Raw genomic sequence first — 12,973 nt, 5'->3', positions numbered from 1 at the left:
AGACATAGTACAATGCTTGGCCGATATAGAAGAGAGGCATTTGTTCCGGATCGTGTTGGCTGACAGTTTTTTACCCATCTCATCGTGATTGGCGTGCGGAAAATTGCCCCATCAAGTGGGTGCAGGTCGCCCAGTGTGACTCTGAGGCTCAATGTTTCTGTGCAACTCGAAGGATTCTGCTCAACGACGACCTTCACACTTGGCGGCGCAAGAGTGCCTCTTATCAAGACTGGTATTCATATGTTCATCCCATACTCATTTCAGTCATAATTTATCCATTACATACAAGATATCTCATCCAAGTCCTCCTCATAATTTGCTTTACATTTCCTCAGGCCGACCACATCAAGGACCTCTTCTTGCCCTTCTTTCCCTTGCCGCCCTTGCCCTTGCCAGTTGGCTCTGGCGCCGCAGTAGTGGTGGTGGTCACAGGCGGCTGAACCGGGTTACCGGGGAGCTCATCCAGCCCTGCTCGACCGTTAGTATTTGTTTCATCCGCAATCAAAATGGAAGGGAAAAAAACATACAGCCATCATAATCATCCCCAGCAACCTCACCGACAACGCACTCGGCGGCCTCCTCGACCGTCTGCACGGCCAGACCGGGGCAGTTGCCCATGAAGCAGCCGGCCTCCATGGCGGTCTGCAGGGCGTTGCCCTCCCAGCCGAACACGTAGTCGGCGTGCTGGCTGTAGCCCGTCGTGTCGCCCGTGCTGAGCACGAAGGGCTGCGAGCCGTCCTCGGGCCACAGGTCTGGGTCATTGAAGGGCGTCGTGTCCCAGATGATCTCCACCATGACCTGGGGGATCTTGACCGGGTGGGTTGGGGGGCAGGTCTCGGCGGTGCCGATGCCGTCGAAGACGTGCGGCCCTTCGACGGGGTAGGCGACGTGGGATTTGTGGTCGGGCGAGTCGAGGTTGACGCCGTCCCAGCAGCTGTGGGGGGAATTAGCTGGAGGAAGTGACATAGGAGCTGGGAGGAAAGAAGCTTACGTAGGGAAGACAATGTTGGAGCGGATGCCCCAGCACATCTTGTTAGGGAGGTGCATCGTATCCACGGCAGGGTCGGTGCACGGGCGGTAAATGTCGCCTTCAAAGTTGGGGCCGGTGAAGCAGCGGTAGCAGTTCTGGGTGGTCAAATCGTAAGGGCTGCTCGGCGGGGAGCGCAGCATGGCGTCGCCGACGAACATGCGGAAACCGGGAGGGAAGGCAGTGACCTGGTTCTGGCCAGGGGAGACGTAGTAGACGGTCATGCCGCCATTGGTCCGGTTGATGAAGGTGTCGTGGGTGAAGATGTCGGAGTAGTTGGGGATCTGCTTGACGCGCTTGTACGAGCCATTGCGCGCCCGGAAGTAGAGGTTGGCCGTCCAATACATGGAACGGTCCTCGCTGTAGCTGCACGTGGTGCAGGACGAGAGGGCCGAGAGGTCTGTGTACGGCAAGGTCGGGTTGAAGGCATCGCCGCCGACGACCTGGTGCTGGTGGTGCGAAGGCACCTGGCCAGGAGCCACGAGAGGATCAATACGGTCAATGACGAGCTGGTGGCAACCGAACCGGAGCATGGTCGGCCCCGTGCCATTGTAGGTAGGCAGATTGTCAGTTGGCCATGGCAGCTCAGAGGTGGTGGTTTCTGTCTGGGCGGCCACCCGGACGGCGGCTACCGCGAGGAGGGCGGCGAAGGACCGGACCATGGTGATGGTCAGGGGCGAGGAGTTCCAGAGTCCCGGAGAGATATCAAGAGGAACTGGAGAGGGTGGTGGTGGATGGGACACAGGCGAGTGAACTTGCAGATGCTCATCGGACATCTTTTATATTATATCTAACACGGACAATTCCCGCGGCCCGCCCCTCTCCCATCCGTGCAACACCCTCCTGCCAACCGGGACACCCCCCTCCCCTTGCCATGCTCACCCTCTCGTCCCGGGTTGATGGCAACCACACGTCGCACAAAGCGGCTGCATGGAAGCAGAATGTTGCAGTAGTCAGCACCACCTATTGACAGTGGCTGCTGTCCCGGGACACGGTCCCCGCGTGGTGGTGTTGACTTCGTGGTGGGATGTGGGTAGTGACATGGGAGGCTTTGAAAACTCGGCATGTCTCCGATTGGACCTGTATTTTCGACCAGACAGGGCAAGGCGTGGCCAGGCAGGGCAAAGCAGGGCAAGTCTTTCGCTGTGCCCTCACACGGGCGGTTGGCCGGGTCGGTTGCCTGTTGGGGAAGCCGACCCAAGGGGAGCCCAGGGGAGCCGAGACATGGCCCGCCGACAGGGCAGCGGGAGGCTGTCGAGGCGAGCATGGGCGTTGCGTTGCGTTGCATGGGCTGTTCCGGCTGTAATTCGGCGGGCAGAGGCTAAGATGTCAGCGAGAACGCACGGCGATGAATGGCATGTTGGCGGCGCATCGCTCAGTCAGCCGAGCATGTCTGTTTCTTGTTATTCACAGCATGTTGGAGGCTCAGTGGTTTGGGGGTTGTTGACCGGAGAATATCGCCCGGGACCGAGTTCCATCCATGGTTCGGAACTTGTTCGGGACTCGAGCCACGGACGAGGTGAAGTTGGAAAGAAGTTCGCACAAGGTGCATCTGAACCCTGCTTGAACTGACCCGAACGTCTCCGCTCGGCCCACTCAGCGTTCACGCCCGCTGCGGGAGAGCGGGGAAGCCCATGCCTAGCGTTGCTCCAGAGGTGGAGTCGAGCGAAGCTGAAGCTCTGCTTCCAGGCTCAGGCCACACACCAAACCCGAGCTCGCAAATCCTGATGAATTCACTCTTCACTTCAGCCCACTTTCACCACTTTCAACTCACTTTCACCCAGACATCTCATCCCGTCCATTCACTAGTTACTGTGTCCTACAGTACAGACTATCCACGTCACCTCTCACACCCCCGTCACCAACACCTTCGATTTATTCCCAAACTGTGTCCGCGCTGACCAACACTTTCTGTTTTCTCTCTCGTGCCGCCTTACCATCGTCCCCTTCTGCTCTTCTGTCACGCCACCATGCCCTCGGCGACCGCTGCCGCCTCTTCGGATCCTCACCCCCCTCCTCACCACCCTTCGTCCCATTCCTCCTATCCGCCGCCCACCGCTGCTCCCCCGGATTCCGGCACCTCCGCCTTGCCCTACCGGCACCGTCCCGACCACACACCACCGCAACCCGCCCCCCAGCCGAACAACACCGCAACAGCGGCCCCGGATTACAACTCCTCTCGTTACCCTGCTCTCACCCCTGCCTCCCCAAGACCCATCTCGGAGGCTGGTGTCAACCACAATCCCGGCACCAAGGGCAACCCGAACACGGCGACGCGGGGGCCGGACAACTACCCGCCTCAGCAACAACAGCAGCCTCCGCAATATCCGTACCCGTATCCCCAAAACCCGTATCATCAGTATCCGTACCCGTACTATCAGCAACCACCCCCAGGCCATGTCCCCGCACCGGTCACCACCGCCCTCCAAACCATCCCCGTCAATGTTCCTCTCCCCTCGGCCCGCGCCGCTGCCCTTGCTGCCGTCAAAGAGCTCGTGGCCCTGCGGAGACAGCGCGCCATGTTGCTCTCCGTCCAGGGCCAGCCCTTGACCAATGGCGTCGACCCCCTCGGCATCGGGCCCAACGGAGGTGGTGGCAAGGCTGACTACTATCATCCCGAACGGGCAAATCTGTACGCCCTGCGAGAGGTTGAGGATCGCCTGGGCGCCCAGCACTGGGCGGTGGTGCAGGGGCTGAGACAACTCCAGGGACGGGTCAACGAGGTGGCATACGATGCCAAGAGAAAGAGGTGGAGAAAGTTTTTGGTGGGCGGGTTGATGTAAGTCCAGTTCCTTTTTTTTTTTTTACCACTCACTGTTTTCGTTTGTGTGTGTTCCTGGGTCGTCTTGCAACTCGGCGTCTCTGGCTTCCAGCCTTTCAAGAGAAGCCTGGGCCGAGGAGCGGGGCTACGACGTGATGGCCTTTCCCTTTTACCTCACTTGCATATCTGGACTGCTGGTCCGGCTGCGCGTTCCGGGGCCGAGCCTGACCTGGGCAACACAACATGAACGCACATGCGTCATCATGACTGCTGGTGCCGCAGCCCGTCTCTCCGTATGCCCACGTTTGCCACGCTACACCCAAAGTGTTGGGTCGAGCATGACACCAGCTCGTCCCACATGAACCCAACCCCGACGTCGAGACTCCAGACGTCGTTTTTTTCCTGTTCCAGTACTAGCTTCTACGTAACCACAAGGCTGGTTCACTGACCATGACGCAGCGCATCCATCATCCCCCTGGTCAAGAAGCTCTGGACCTGGCCCGACCTCGACAAGGAGATCCACGCGGCTACCGGGACCGACGACGACGATGACGACCACCACCATCGGCACACCTTCCGCCGCCCGGCGAACCGGACAGAGTACGCCTGGACTCGCAGCCGGCGGCTCGTCGAGAGCATCCTCGAAACCACCGGCCGCCCGGGGCTCGGAACCCTGGCGTTTGTGGTGTTTGCCGTGCTGTACATCTTCACCAACGAAGTGACGCTGCGTGCGGCACGGTCGGTGTCCAGACGGCTGGGACGCCTCATCGCCAAGGTGGAGGCGCACGAGGAGGTGGGAGAGGACGATTTCAAGCTCCTGAGGGGCTGGAGATGGAGGGTGGTGAGCTGGAGCGAGTAAGTGGTCCAAACGATCTAGTACTGCTCCGTAGTATCTGTGAGTGAGATGTGTGAGGATGTACATGACTAGGCGACGCGCATGTGTTGTTTTCCGAGGTAGCATTGGGGGCGTTTGGACATTGTCAAGGATGTGTACAAGACATGTTTGGTGAGTCAGATTCTGGATAGCGAGACGGTTTCTTTTCTTCTTGTTACGAAGTTTACGAATGATGAAGGATGACAGGATGGTCACGGCTCGGCATTGGGAATGAGGGTGTGTTAATCCTACGTTGGCGGAGAATGCATTGAATGATGTGCCAGGGCGGTGATGCCGCATGCGGGGGATTTCACGAAGGTTATGATCACAGTCAGCAAGTACCCAGATTGGTATTTTTACGTAGTAGTAGTATAGGCATAGTTGACTTTGTTATACCTCCTTGGCTCCGGGGAGCGAACGGGGGACCGTGTGAAACTCGCTGAACTGATGTTGCATTTGGGACCTTGGCCTGACTTGGTGCTGCGTGCTGGGTGGTGGAATTTTGTTCTCGAAGCGTTGCACCGGAGAAGTCCGGTTGTCACATGTAGGTTGAGTTATTGCTTTCGGGACCAGAGTTGCAGGCTTTCGCATCCCAATGCTTCGATGTCCTTTCTCTCGGTTGGCGTCCGATGGACGTCGGGTTACAACCTGGAAGTTAGATTTGGACAACGCTGTCTCAACCTTGTTGTAATGAAGAGGACAATTGAACCCCTGCCTAGAGTTATGGAAGGCACTTTGCTCTTAACTTGGCCTGCAGGTCATCATCAAAGTCCCGTGTTATTGAATCGGCTTGTTAGGATAAGATTGGAGAAGCACTTGATCCAGGAGAGAAGGAATGGAAGTTTGGTTGCGATGTTGCAATCTGGCTTGGCTGGTTGTAAGAGTCCATGACCTGGTCTTCCTATTGGAATGATCTCCTGCCGGCAGTTGTCGTTGAGTCTTGGGTAAGGTAACTGAGTCTGATGTGCGCACCGGGCTGGGCGTTGTGTCATGGACCTGCCTCTGACTGACGTTCATGTCGTGCAGCACCTTGGTGGCTCAAGAGAGGCATGTACGTCGTCCGGACCAAGTACCATCTGTTATGAGCGGTAGTCGACAGGATCGATGTTGCATACAAAATTCTGGTCTTCACCAACAGCGGGGCTGTACTCCTGTCCCGCTGTACACCTTCCTCCAGGTGAAGTTAATGCTTCACATGGGGGTAGGTGATGATGCCGTATAAGGAGAGGGTAGTGGCGCTCATGATGCCGGGTGAGCAGGTGAGTGACGTCCGAGCTGAAGCGCCACACGACAACAACCGCACCAACCAGCCTGCTCCCTGGTCTAGGAATCTGGGTGTTTGGGAAATGTCACCTGCGCATCCACGCACCTCACTTTCATCGATTCGCAACATGTCTATCATGGTTTCCCGCATTCTGTACGTAAACCTCAAGGCATGGCCCTCACCTGCCATCCTCATGAGCGTGGGTGGAGAAAGTCTGAGGACATCTATGCGAAAATGGTGTGGAATGCAACTGGAACTCACTCTCAAGTCACTCTCACGTCTTGGGGTATACTTGACAGAATCAACACCTTCTTCCATCTCACACGCTTGACATCGTGCATACTGTGTATTCGAAGAAAGCCACGGAAGAGGTAGCTATAATCGACTCTCTCCTGCTCTCTTTCAACTGTACCAAACATCCCTCCTCGGCTCTGTCACCTCGTAGCTCGAGAATGCACAATGGCCCGTAACGGACATATCATTCTCAACCCCCGCTCCATACTGCCATCCCTCATACGCCAGCCAACCCTCGCGCACCGTCAGTGTATCCGTATCCCCCCACATCAAAGGCTTCATCCAGTCATCCGGATCTCTCGGCTCTGGCGGATGGCACGCAGCAGATATGGCCGCGCTACAGCTCCCGGCCACCGGCATGTTGCTCTTCAGAGGCCAGCACGCTGCCGCGATCAAGACCACCACCATCGCCCCGCCCAGGGCCATCACGATAACCACCCCAAGAGGGGACCAGCCGCATGTGGCAATATCAGAAACTCGTACGGGAGGAACCACGAACGGCTCTCCAGTCTCCGGGTCCAGTTCAAGCCACTGCCTATAGACTTCGACGAATACCACAAAGAGGGTCTGGGAGATAAGCCAGTGGAGAACGCCTGATGTGGCAATAAGAGGGATGGAGTAGCGGAAGGGGAGCTGGAGGAAGTAAGATTTTTGTTGCTGGCCCACGGGCACGCTCCCGGTGATGCGAGGGGCTTTACGCTTCCGAGCAAATCGGTCCCATTCGGAGGCGAGGGAGAGGGTGGTGACGAGGGCGTTGTACGTGAAGTAGATGGCTGAGGCAGCAATCTGGGGCGAGTTGGCGACGACGACGCTCTTGAGAAGGCTCGCGCCACCGTCGCGGGATAGTGGCTGGTTCTTGTGTTGGAACCAGATGAGAGTCTTTGGGTTGACTTGTCCGAGGCCGAGGGCAAGGACGGTAGGGTCGTCGCTGCGACCTTGAACACCGTTCCACACGCCGTAGTAGTAGAGGTAGCCACAGGCGCCGATGGCTCCAAGGTAACTGAGACAACCGTTAGCTGGGAGACCTTAAGAGAGAGAGAGTAGGACTTACATCAGCAGAGAACCACACCACTGTCGAATGCCTGCAGCGGCGAACTTGGTCCTCCAACGGGACTTGACAAGTTTCTTGGGCTGCTTCAGGTCCGCCCATCGACGCTTGCGGGTAGGAACGACGTCCGTGTCTCCCGAGCATAGAGTCTTGAGGTCCTCCCAGCCTCTCTTGGTGAAGTCTCTTCTCGAAGCCAGGCACATCCATTTGGTAGATTCATCCGGGACAGCTAAGAACGAGGCAATCGCATCCCCGATGGTCAATAATGGCGCGCCCTGTTTCATGCCAATAATTCTGTTGCTTGCCACACAAAACATCAAGAAACATTTCAGCAAATTCATCGCCATCACCACCACCATCAAGCTCGGACTGAACATCAACCGGCACCTCTCCTGGGTGGGTAGGGCGTAACATTCTTCAACCTTTCGACCGAGAGGACGCAGTTGATCGAGGGCGTTAGCGTTGCGGTGAGCGTCAACCAGGTCCTGGCATTCTTGCGGTATATCAGGGTAGTCATAGCCGGTGAGATTGACGAAGAAGTCATACTTCCAACAGTCCTGAGTCTCGACCCGATCCATACACAACCATATGTATGGTTGGTTCACCTGACAAGACTCATGCGGCTGGACTCTTGCATCGGTATAGATGCCGAATAATTTTGGCTTTTCCATTCTGTAGCGGTAGGACCAATCCTCCTCGAGCCATGAAGGGTCGGGCGTGACATAGGGCTCCGTGGTCTCGTTCCCAACCAGCAGCAAATCCCCCCACGCCGACTGCCAGCTAGTGCTGTAGGCGTCGAGGCACTCGGTCGCGCTCAAGCGGGTGAGGTGACGACCCTCAAGTGCTGCGCGACGCATTGTAACAAAACGCTCCTCGCCATTCTTGGCAAGATACGTCTGGTATCGGTCAGGCAGATCGGAGACGTCCTGTCCCTTCATGGCCAGGGGCTCGACGACAGTAATGTTATACTCGTTGACTGACAGTGCGGTGAACACAGCCGAGTTGTAACTGCATCACATGCGTGTCTCGTCAGCCGTCGATAAACGTTTGACTTTACTAACAACATTTCCATCGTTTTGAAACACTTACAACAAGTGCAGCGGCAAGCTTGACGCCCCCAGCAGCATCCACGCAATAATCCTGTCTCTCTCCCCCACCCTTAGCAGGTTGCTCAAGCTCGGCACACCTATGTGCAACCACTTCCGCTTGGTATGAGCCCGATTCACCTGGTCCCGCGTCGGCGCCGCCAACACTTGCATGCAATAGTTGCTTCCCGCCAACAGGATCGCCGAGATGAAGTTGACCACGACGTGTATGCCCGTGTTGATGCGCTTTACGTCGTCGCAGGTGTGATTCTCCATGAGCACGCCCACCAATGGCAGACTCCCGCCTTTGGGCAGTGTCTCCTTCAGCGTCTGCATGTTGACCATGGCCCAAATGGTGAAGATGAGGTTGACGAACAGGGTCAGCAGCGCAGCGAGCGAGAAGAGGCGTGCGGATTTCTGCCAAGGGGCCTGATCGGCATTGAAACTTTTCAACCTTGAGAGGAACATGGCTGGGGATGGTTCGTGGTAGTGAACACTATTTCAAGCCTTGAACTCGATGAGTACGTGGGTAAGAGACGGAGAGGTTGGTAACCGCGGTGGCCATGACAGTCAATATAAAAAAAAAAACTTACTGCCCGTCACTCATCGTCAAGGAAGCGGTTGGTTCAGTCTCGTTATCGCAGCACTCGTCACCACTAATAGGTCTGACCTCTTCTGGAGGTTATCTGCATGGCCAAGACCAGATGTGCCTTACAGAGCTGGACTTTGCGTCTGGGACGTGGCGGTTCAACTGCCATGATGTGAACGACAGAATCAGCAATAGTTTCGCCGACAACATCCCACTAGAGCGCTTGGCCTGCAGTTTGTCCACGGGTGTGACCATTCCTGCTGCCAGGGTCGCAGATAACCTTAACATGCCAGAGCCAACAAGACGCGAAACCGAGCGCTGAAAAGACAGGGGACGGAGCTGAAGACGCTCTGCAACCAGCCAGCCCATTGATCATCTCAGTCCAACAAGCGGCAGAAGATGGAAAGGCAGGCCAACCTGACATCCCATGCAGACAGAGACAGAAACATCCTTCAACCCTTGGAAAGTTCTTATCTTTTCCAAGACCTAGGTTGGTCAATTGCCCACAGTGACACAATGGACATGTAGCGCAGTATGTGCATACCAGCTAGGTGGGCAGCTTAAGCGCATCGAACACTAATTGCCATCATGGGTATCTATCCATCCAGGCTAAGCTGAACGCTTCCCCTGGCGCCTCTATCTCTACCTGCAACCCAGAACAGCTCTAATTATGTGTATAATGTACTGTATGTCTGACACCACATGAGCAGATCCCCAGGCCAGTTCATCTATTTACTCCGATGCCCTCCAAAGTCTTTCATCTCAAACCACCCTGCCGCTCTCAGACCTCACAGCCTCTTCCTCGACTTGAGTTGCTGCTGCGGCTGCTCCTGTTGTTGAAGCTGCTTCAGCGCCCGCGCGCCCTTGGTCATCGTCTTGAAGCTGCCATAGATAAGCACTGCTGGAAAATGTTAGTCAGCTGTATGAGTCTGGGTGCTTGGGGGTTGCCATCTGTATGCCAGCCACCGCTGTACACCTCACTTCAATCCACATCGCGACTGTCGTATTTAGTTTACAGGCACTCCATGCACGCAATCGTCGTTTGCAGGGGCATAAGCTCCTGAGTATCGATCCTGTCCGAGGAAATCACAAGTCAGTTTGATGGGTAAATACTGTTGTTGGCTCAGGTCGGATGTCTTCATCCTAAGGTACCTCAGGTAGGTACTGGCCCTTCAACTTGAATATCACCCCTTCCAAAGTTCTGCGGCAATCCTCAACTATACAAAACGCCCTCCCTCGGTTCTGTCACTTCATAGCTCGAGAATGAGCAATGTCCCGCCATTACCCAAGCTCCACCTTGCCATCCGTAATAACCAGGCCACCCTCCACCCATCACCGTGTGCCACGCGCCTGTTTCCCCCCACATCAAAGGCTTCATCCACGCATCCGGGTCCCTGGGCTCCGGGGGGTGACACGCAGCCGAGATGGCAGCGCTACAGCTCCCGGCAACCGGCATATTGCTCCTGAGAGGCCAACACGCTGCTCCGATGAGAACCACAACCATGGCCGCTCCTAAGACCATGACAATGACCGCCCCGATGGGGGACCAACCTAATTTTGAGACGTCGAAAACTCGTACGGCAGGGGCCACATATGGCTCGCCGGTCCTTGGATCCAATTCGAGCCACTGCCGGTACACCTCGATCAACACGACAAAGAGGGTTTGCGAGAGAAGCCAGTGGAGGACACCTGACGTGACAATAAGGGGGATGGAGTAGCGGAAGGGCAGCTGGAGGAAGTAAGATCCCCGCTGCTGGCCTACGGGCACAGTGCCGGCGATCCGAGGGGCTTTGCGCTTCACGGCGAACCTGCCCCACTCAGCGGCCAGGGAGAGAGACGTGACGAGAGAATTGTATGTAAAATAAATCATGGATGCGAAGATTTGAGGGGCGTTGGCGATGACGACGTTCCTGAGGAGGGTCGCACTGCTGCTGCTGGCTTCTACTGATTCCTGTTGAGTTAGGTAATGTGGATTGCTGAAGTTGACGAAGGTCTTGCCGCTGACTGCACCAAGACCAAGAGAAAATATAATAGAGCTGTCGATGACGCCTCGGATCTGAGCGTAGCCCCAGAAGAAGGTGAAAAGGCAGATCGCGAGAGTACCGAGGTAGCTAGGGTGGTAGTGTAATTACACGTTAGTTGGGCACTTGACGTAGAGAGAGCCCAAAATGAGTTGGAGGGTCGGCACTGATTTGAGGTATTCTCAGAACTTACTATAAGATGGCACACCACCACTGCAAGGCCCCAGTGGTGGCAAACTTAGACTTCCATACGCTTATGTAAAGTGCCTTTGGGCGCTTTAACTTTCCCCAGTGCTCCTTGGACCTAGCAACATCCTTCCTTGACGCAAGGCACATTCCTTTCGTTGTTTCGTCTGGGCGGGACAAAAACGAGGCGATCGCATCCCCGATGGTCAATAATGGGCTCCCTTGACTCGGTCTTATAATCATCTCGCTCGCTGTGACCAGCATCAATAAGCCTTTCAACATATTCATCGACATCACCACCACCATAAGCATCGGGCTAAACATTAGGCGGCACCGCTCCGTCGTGCGCAAACCGTGGCATTCGTCAATGTCAAGGCCGAGGGGCCATAACTGATCAAGGGCATCAGCCTTGCGGTGGGCGTCGATCCGGTCATCGCATCGACCTTCGAACCCTTCGTAGCCAGGAAGATCGATGAGGAAGTCATTGCCGCAATGCGCGTCGTGGGCACGATCAAGACACATCCACATATACGCCTGCTGCACCTCACAGTCATCATCACCCCATACCCGTCCAACAGTATAGATTCCAAATCGAGTGTCGGGTTTGTTGCGATGGAGATATCGCCGTTTGGCTCTCTCTCCTACCACCAACAGCTCCCCCCAGGATGACTGCCAGTCGCTGGCGTAGGCTTTGATGCAGTCCATGGCATTCATTCGGACGAGAAGACGACCATCCAGTGCCGCGCGACGCATGGTTCGAAAACGCCGACTGCCATACCTTGCAAAGTACTCGCCGTATCGCTCGGGCAAGTCATCAATATCCTGAGTCGACATGGCAATGGGCTCCACTGCAGTGACGTTATACTCGTTGACCGAAAGCGAGGCAAACACCGCCGAGTTGTAGCTGTAGTATGCCACAAGTGGTTAACTAATGAAGAATTAGTCTCATAACCCTCAGTAAACACTTACAACAGATGTAACGGCACACTTGACAGCGCCAGGAGCAACCATAAGGTCACCCTCTTAAACCCTCCTTTCATCTTGAACATGTTCCTCAGACTGGGTACGCCAATGTCTAGCCAACGCCCCCTTCGATGAGCTTCATCCACCTGCTCCCTTGACGGCGCCGCCAAGACCTGCATGCAGTAATTACTGCCTGCCAGCAAGATTGCTGAGTGCGTTGATCAGGACATGTATGGCGGTGTTGATGCGCTTCACCTCGTCACAGGAGCGATTCTCCAGTAATACACCCACGAGGGGCAAGCCGCCATCATGGCGCCCTGTCCCGTCCAAAGGTTTCATGTGCTTTATGGCCGTGATGGTGAAGATGAAGTTGACGATGAGGGCGGACGTCGCGCCGAAGGCGAAGCGGCGCACGGACTTCCGCCATGGCGCGAGCTCGGCGCGGGGGCTTTTGGACTTCGAGGATAACATGGCTGATTGGTGATGATGCTAGGCGGTGGTCATCGTTCTGGGACAGTGGTGGAAGACAGGAGAGGACTAGAAATCTTTGAGGGGACTCTGGAGGTCATGATGAACGAATTGTTCTAGAAGAATCACAAGAGATATAATAAGCAGCCGTCTAGTTGATGCTATCACCGGACTAGTATGCTTCTTCCCTTAGCTTGGAGGAAGCGTGCGTAGCCAAGACCAAGTCTGCCTCGTCGAGCTGAAGTGGCGTCAAGAACGTGGCGGCCCAAGAGTTGAGCTGTGTCTAAGCGTTGGCCAAAGCCCCTCGTCAATGTGACGTTGTGAAGGCTCTATTAGTAGTCTGCAGTCCACCATGTCACAGCTTGCGGTCTTTGGCATTCGCATCAATGCATG

The 12,973-nt window shown here is 55.8% G+C and overlaps 6 protein-coding genes across 6 annotated transcripts; 1 reads left to right on the top strand and 5 right to left on the bottom strand.

Annotated features, from left to right (window-relative positions):
• Window positions 1–331: 331 nt before the first annotated feature.
• Window positions 332–1,689, bottom strand: VTJ04DRAFT_4348 (uncharacterized protein; the record flags this gene model as incomplete). The annotated part of the gene is made up of 3 exons (XM_069362348.1): window positions 332–468; window positions 528–934; window positions 992–1,689. 3 exons carry the CDS (start codon window positions 1,687–1,689, stop codon window positions 332–334), a joined length of 1,242 nt encoding a protein of 413 aa, XP_069219304.1.
• A 1,308-nt stretch (window positions 1,690–2,997) lies between these two features.
• VTJ04DRAFT_4347 (uncharacterized protein) lies at window positions 2,998–4,647 on the top strand (the record flags this gene model as incomplete). Its single annotated transcript, XM_069362347.1, has 2 exons — window positions 2,998–3,806; window positions 4,248–4,647. 2 exons carry the CDS (start codon window positions 2,998–3,000, stop codon window positions 4,645–4,647), a joined length of 1,209 nt encoding a protein of 402 aa, XP_069219303.1.
• A 14-nt stretch (window positions 4,648–4,661) lies between these two features.
• On the bottom strand, window positions 4,662–4,962 carry VTJ04DRAFT_4346 (uncharacterized protein; the record flags this gene model as incomplete). Its single annotated transcript, XM_069362346.1, has 2 exons — window positions 4,662–4,712; window positions 4,783–4,962. 2 exons carry the CDS (start codon window positions 4,960–4,962, stop codon window positions 4,662–4,664), a joined length of 231 nt encoding a protein of 76 aa, XP_069219302.1.
• A 1,366-nt stretch (window positions 4,963–6,328) lies between these two features.
• Window positions 6,329–8,821, bottom strand: VTJ04DRAFT_4345 (uncharacterized protein; the record flags this gene model as incomplete). The annotated part of the gene is made up of 4 exons (XM_069362345.1): window positions 6,329–7,220; window positions 7,272–7,543; window positions 7,874–8,276; window positions 8,358–8,821. 4 exons carry the CDS (start codon window positions 8,819–8,821, stop codon window positions 6,329–6,331), a joined length of 2,031 nt encoding a protein of 676 aa, XP_069219301.1.
• Window positions 8,822–9,730: 909 nt separating this feature from the next.
• Window positions 9,731–11,299, bottom strand: VTJ04DRAFT_4344 (uncharacterized protein; the record flags this gene model as incomplete). Its single annotated transcript, XM_069362344.1, has 3 exons — window positions 9,731–9,843; window positions 10,293–11,053; window positions 11,157–11,299. 3 exons carry the CDS (start codon window positions 11,297–11,299, stop codon window positions 9,731–9,733), a joined length of 1,017 nt encoding a protein of 338 aa, XP_069219300.1.
• Window positions 11,300–11,472: 173 nt separating this feature from the next.
• VTJ04DRAFT_4343 (uncharacterized protein) lies at window positions 11,473–12,583 on the bottom strand (the record flags this gene model as incomplete). The annotated part of the gene is made up of 4 exons (XM_069362343.1): window positions 11,473–11,539; window positions 11,928–12,053; window positions 12,119–12,208; window positions 12,303–12,583. 4 exons carry the CDS (start codon window positions 12,581–12,583, stop codon window positions 11,473–11,475), a joined length of 564 nt encoding a protein of 187 aa, XP_069219299.1.
• Window positions 12,584–12,973: the final 390 nt, after the last annotated feature.

Source organism: Mycothermus thermophilus (genome assembly GCF_041956435.1).
Source record: "Mycothermus thermophilus strain CBS 625.91 unplaced genomic scaffold VTJ04scaffold_3, whole genome shotgun sequence".
Lineage (NCBI taxonomy): Eukaryota > Fungi > Ascomycota > Sordariomycetes > Sordariales > Chaetomiaceae > Mycothermus > Mycothermus thermophilus.
This window is presented reverse-complemented; position numbering and strand designations above follow the sequence as displayed.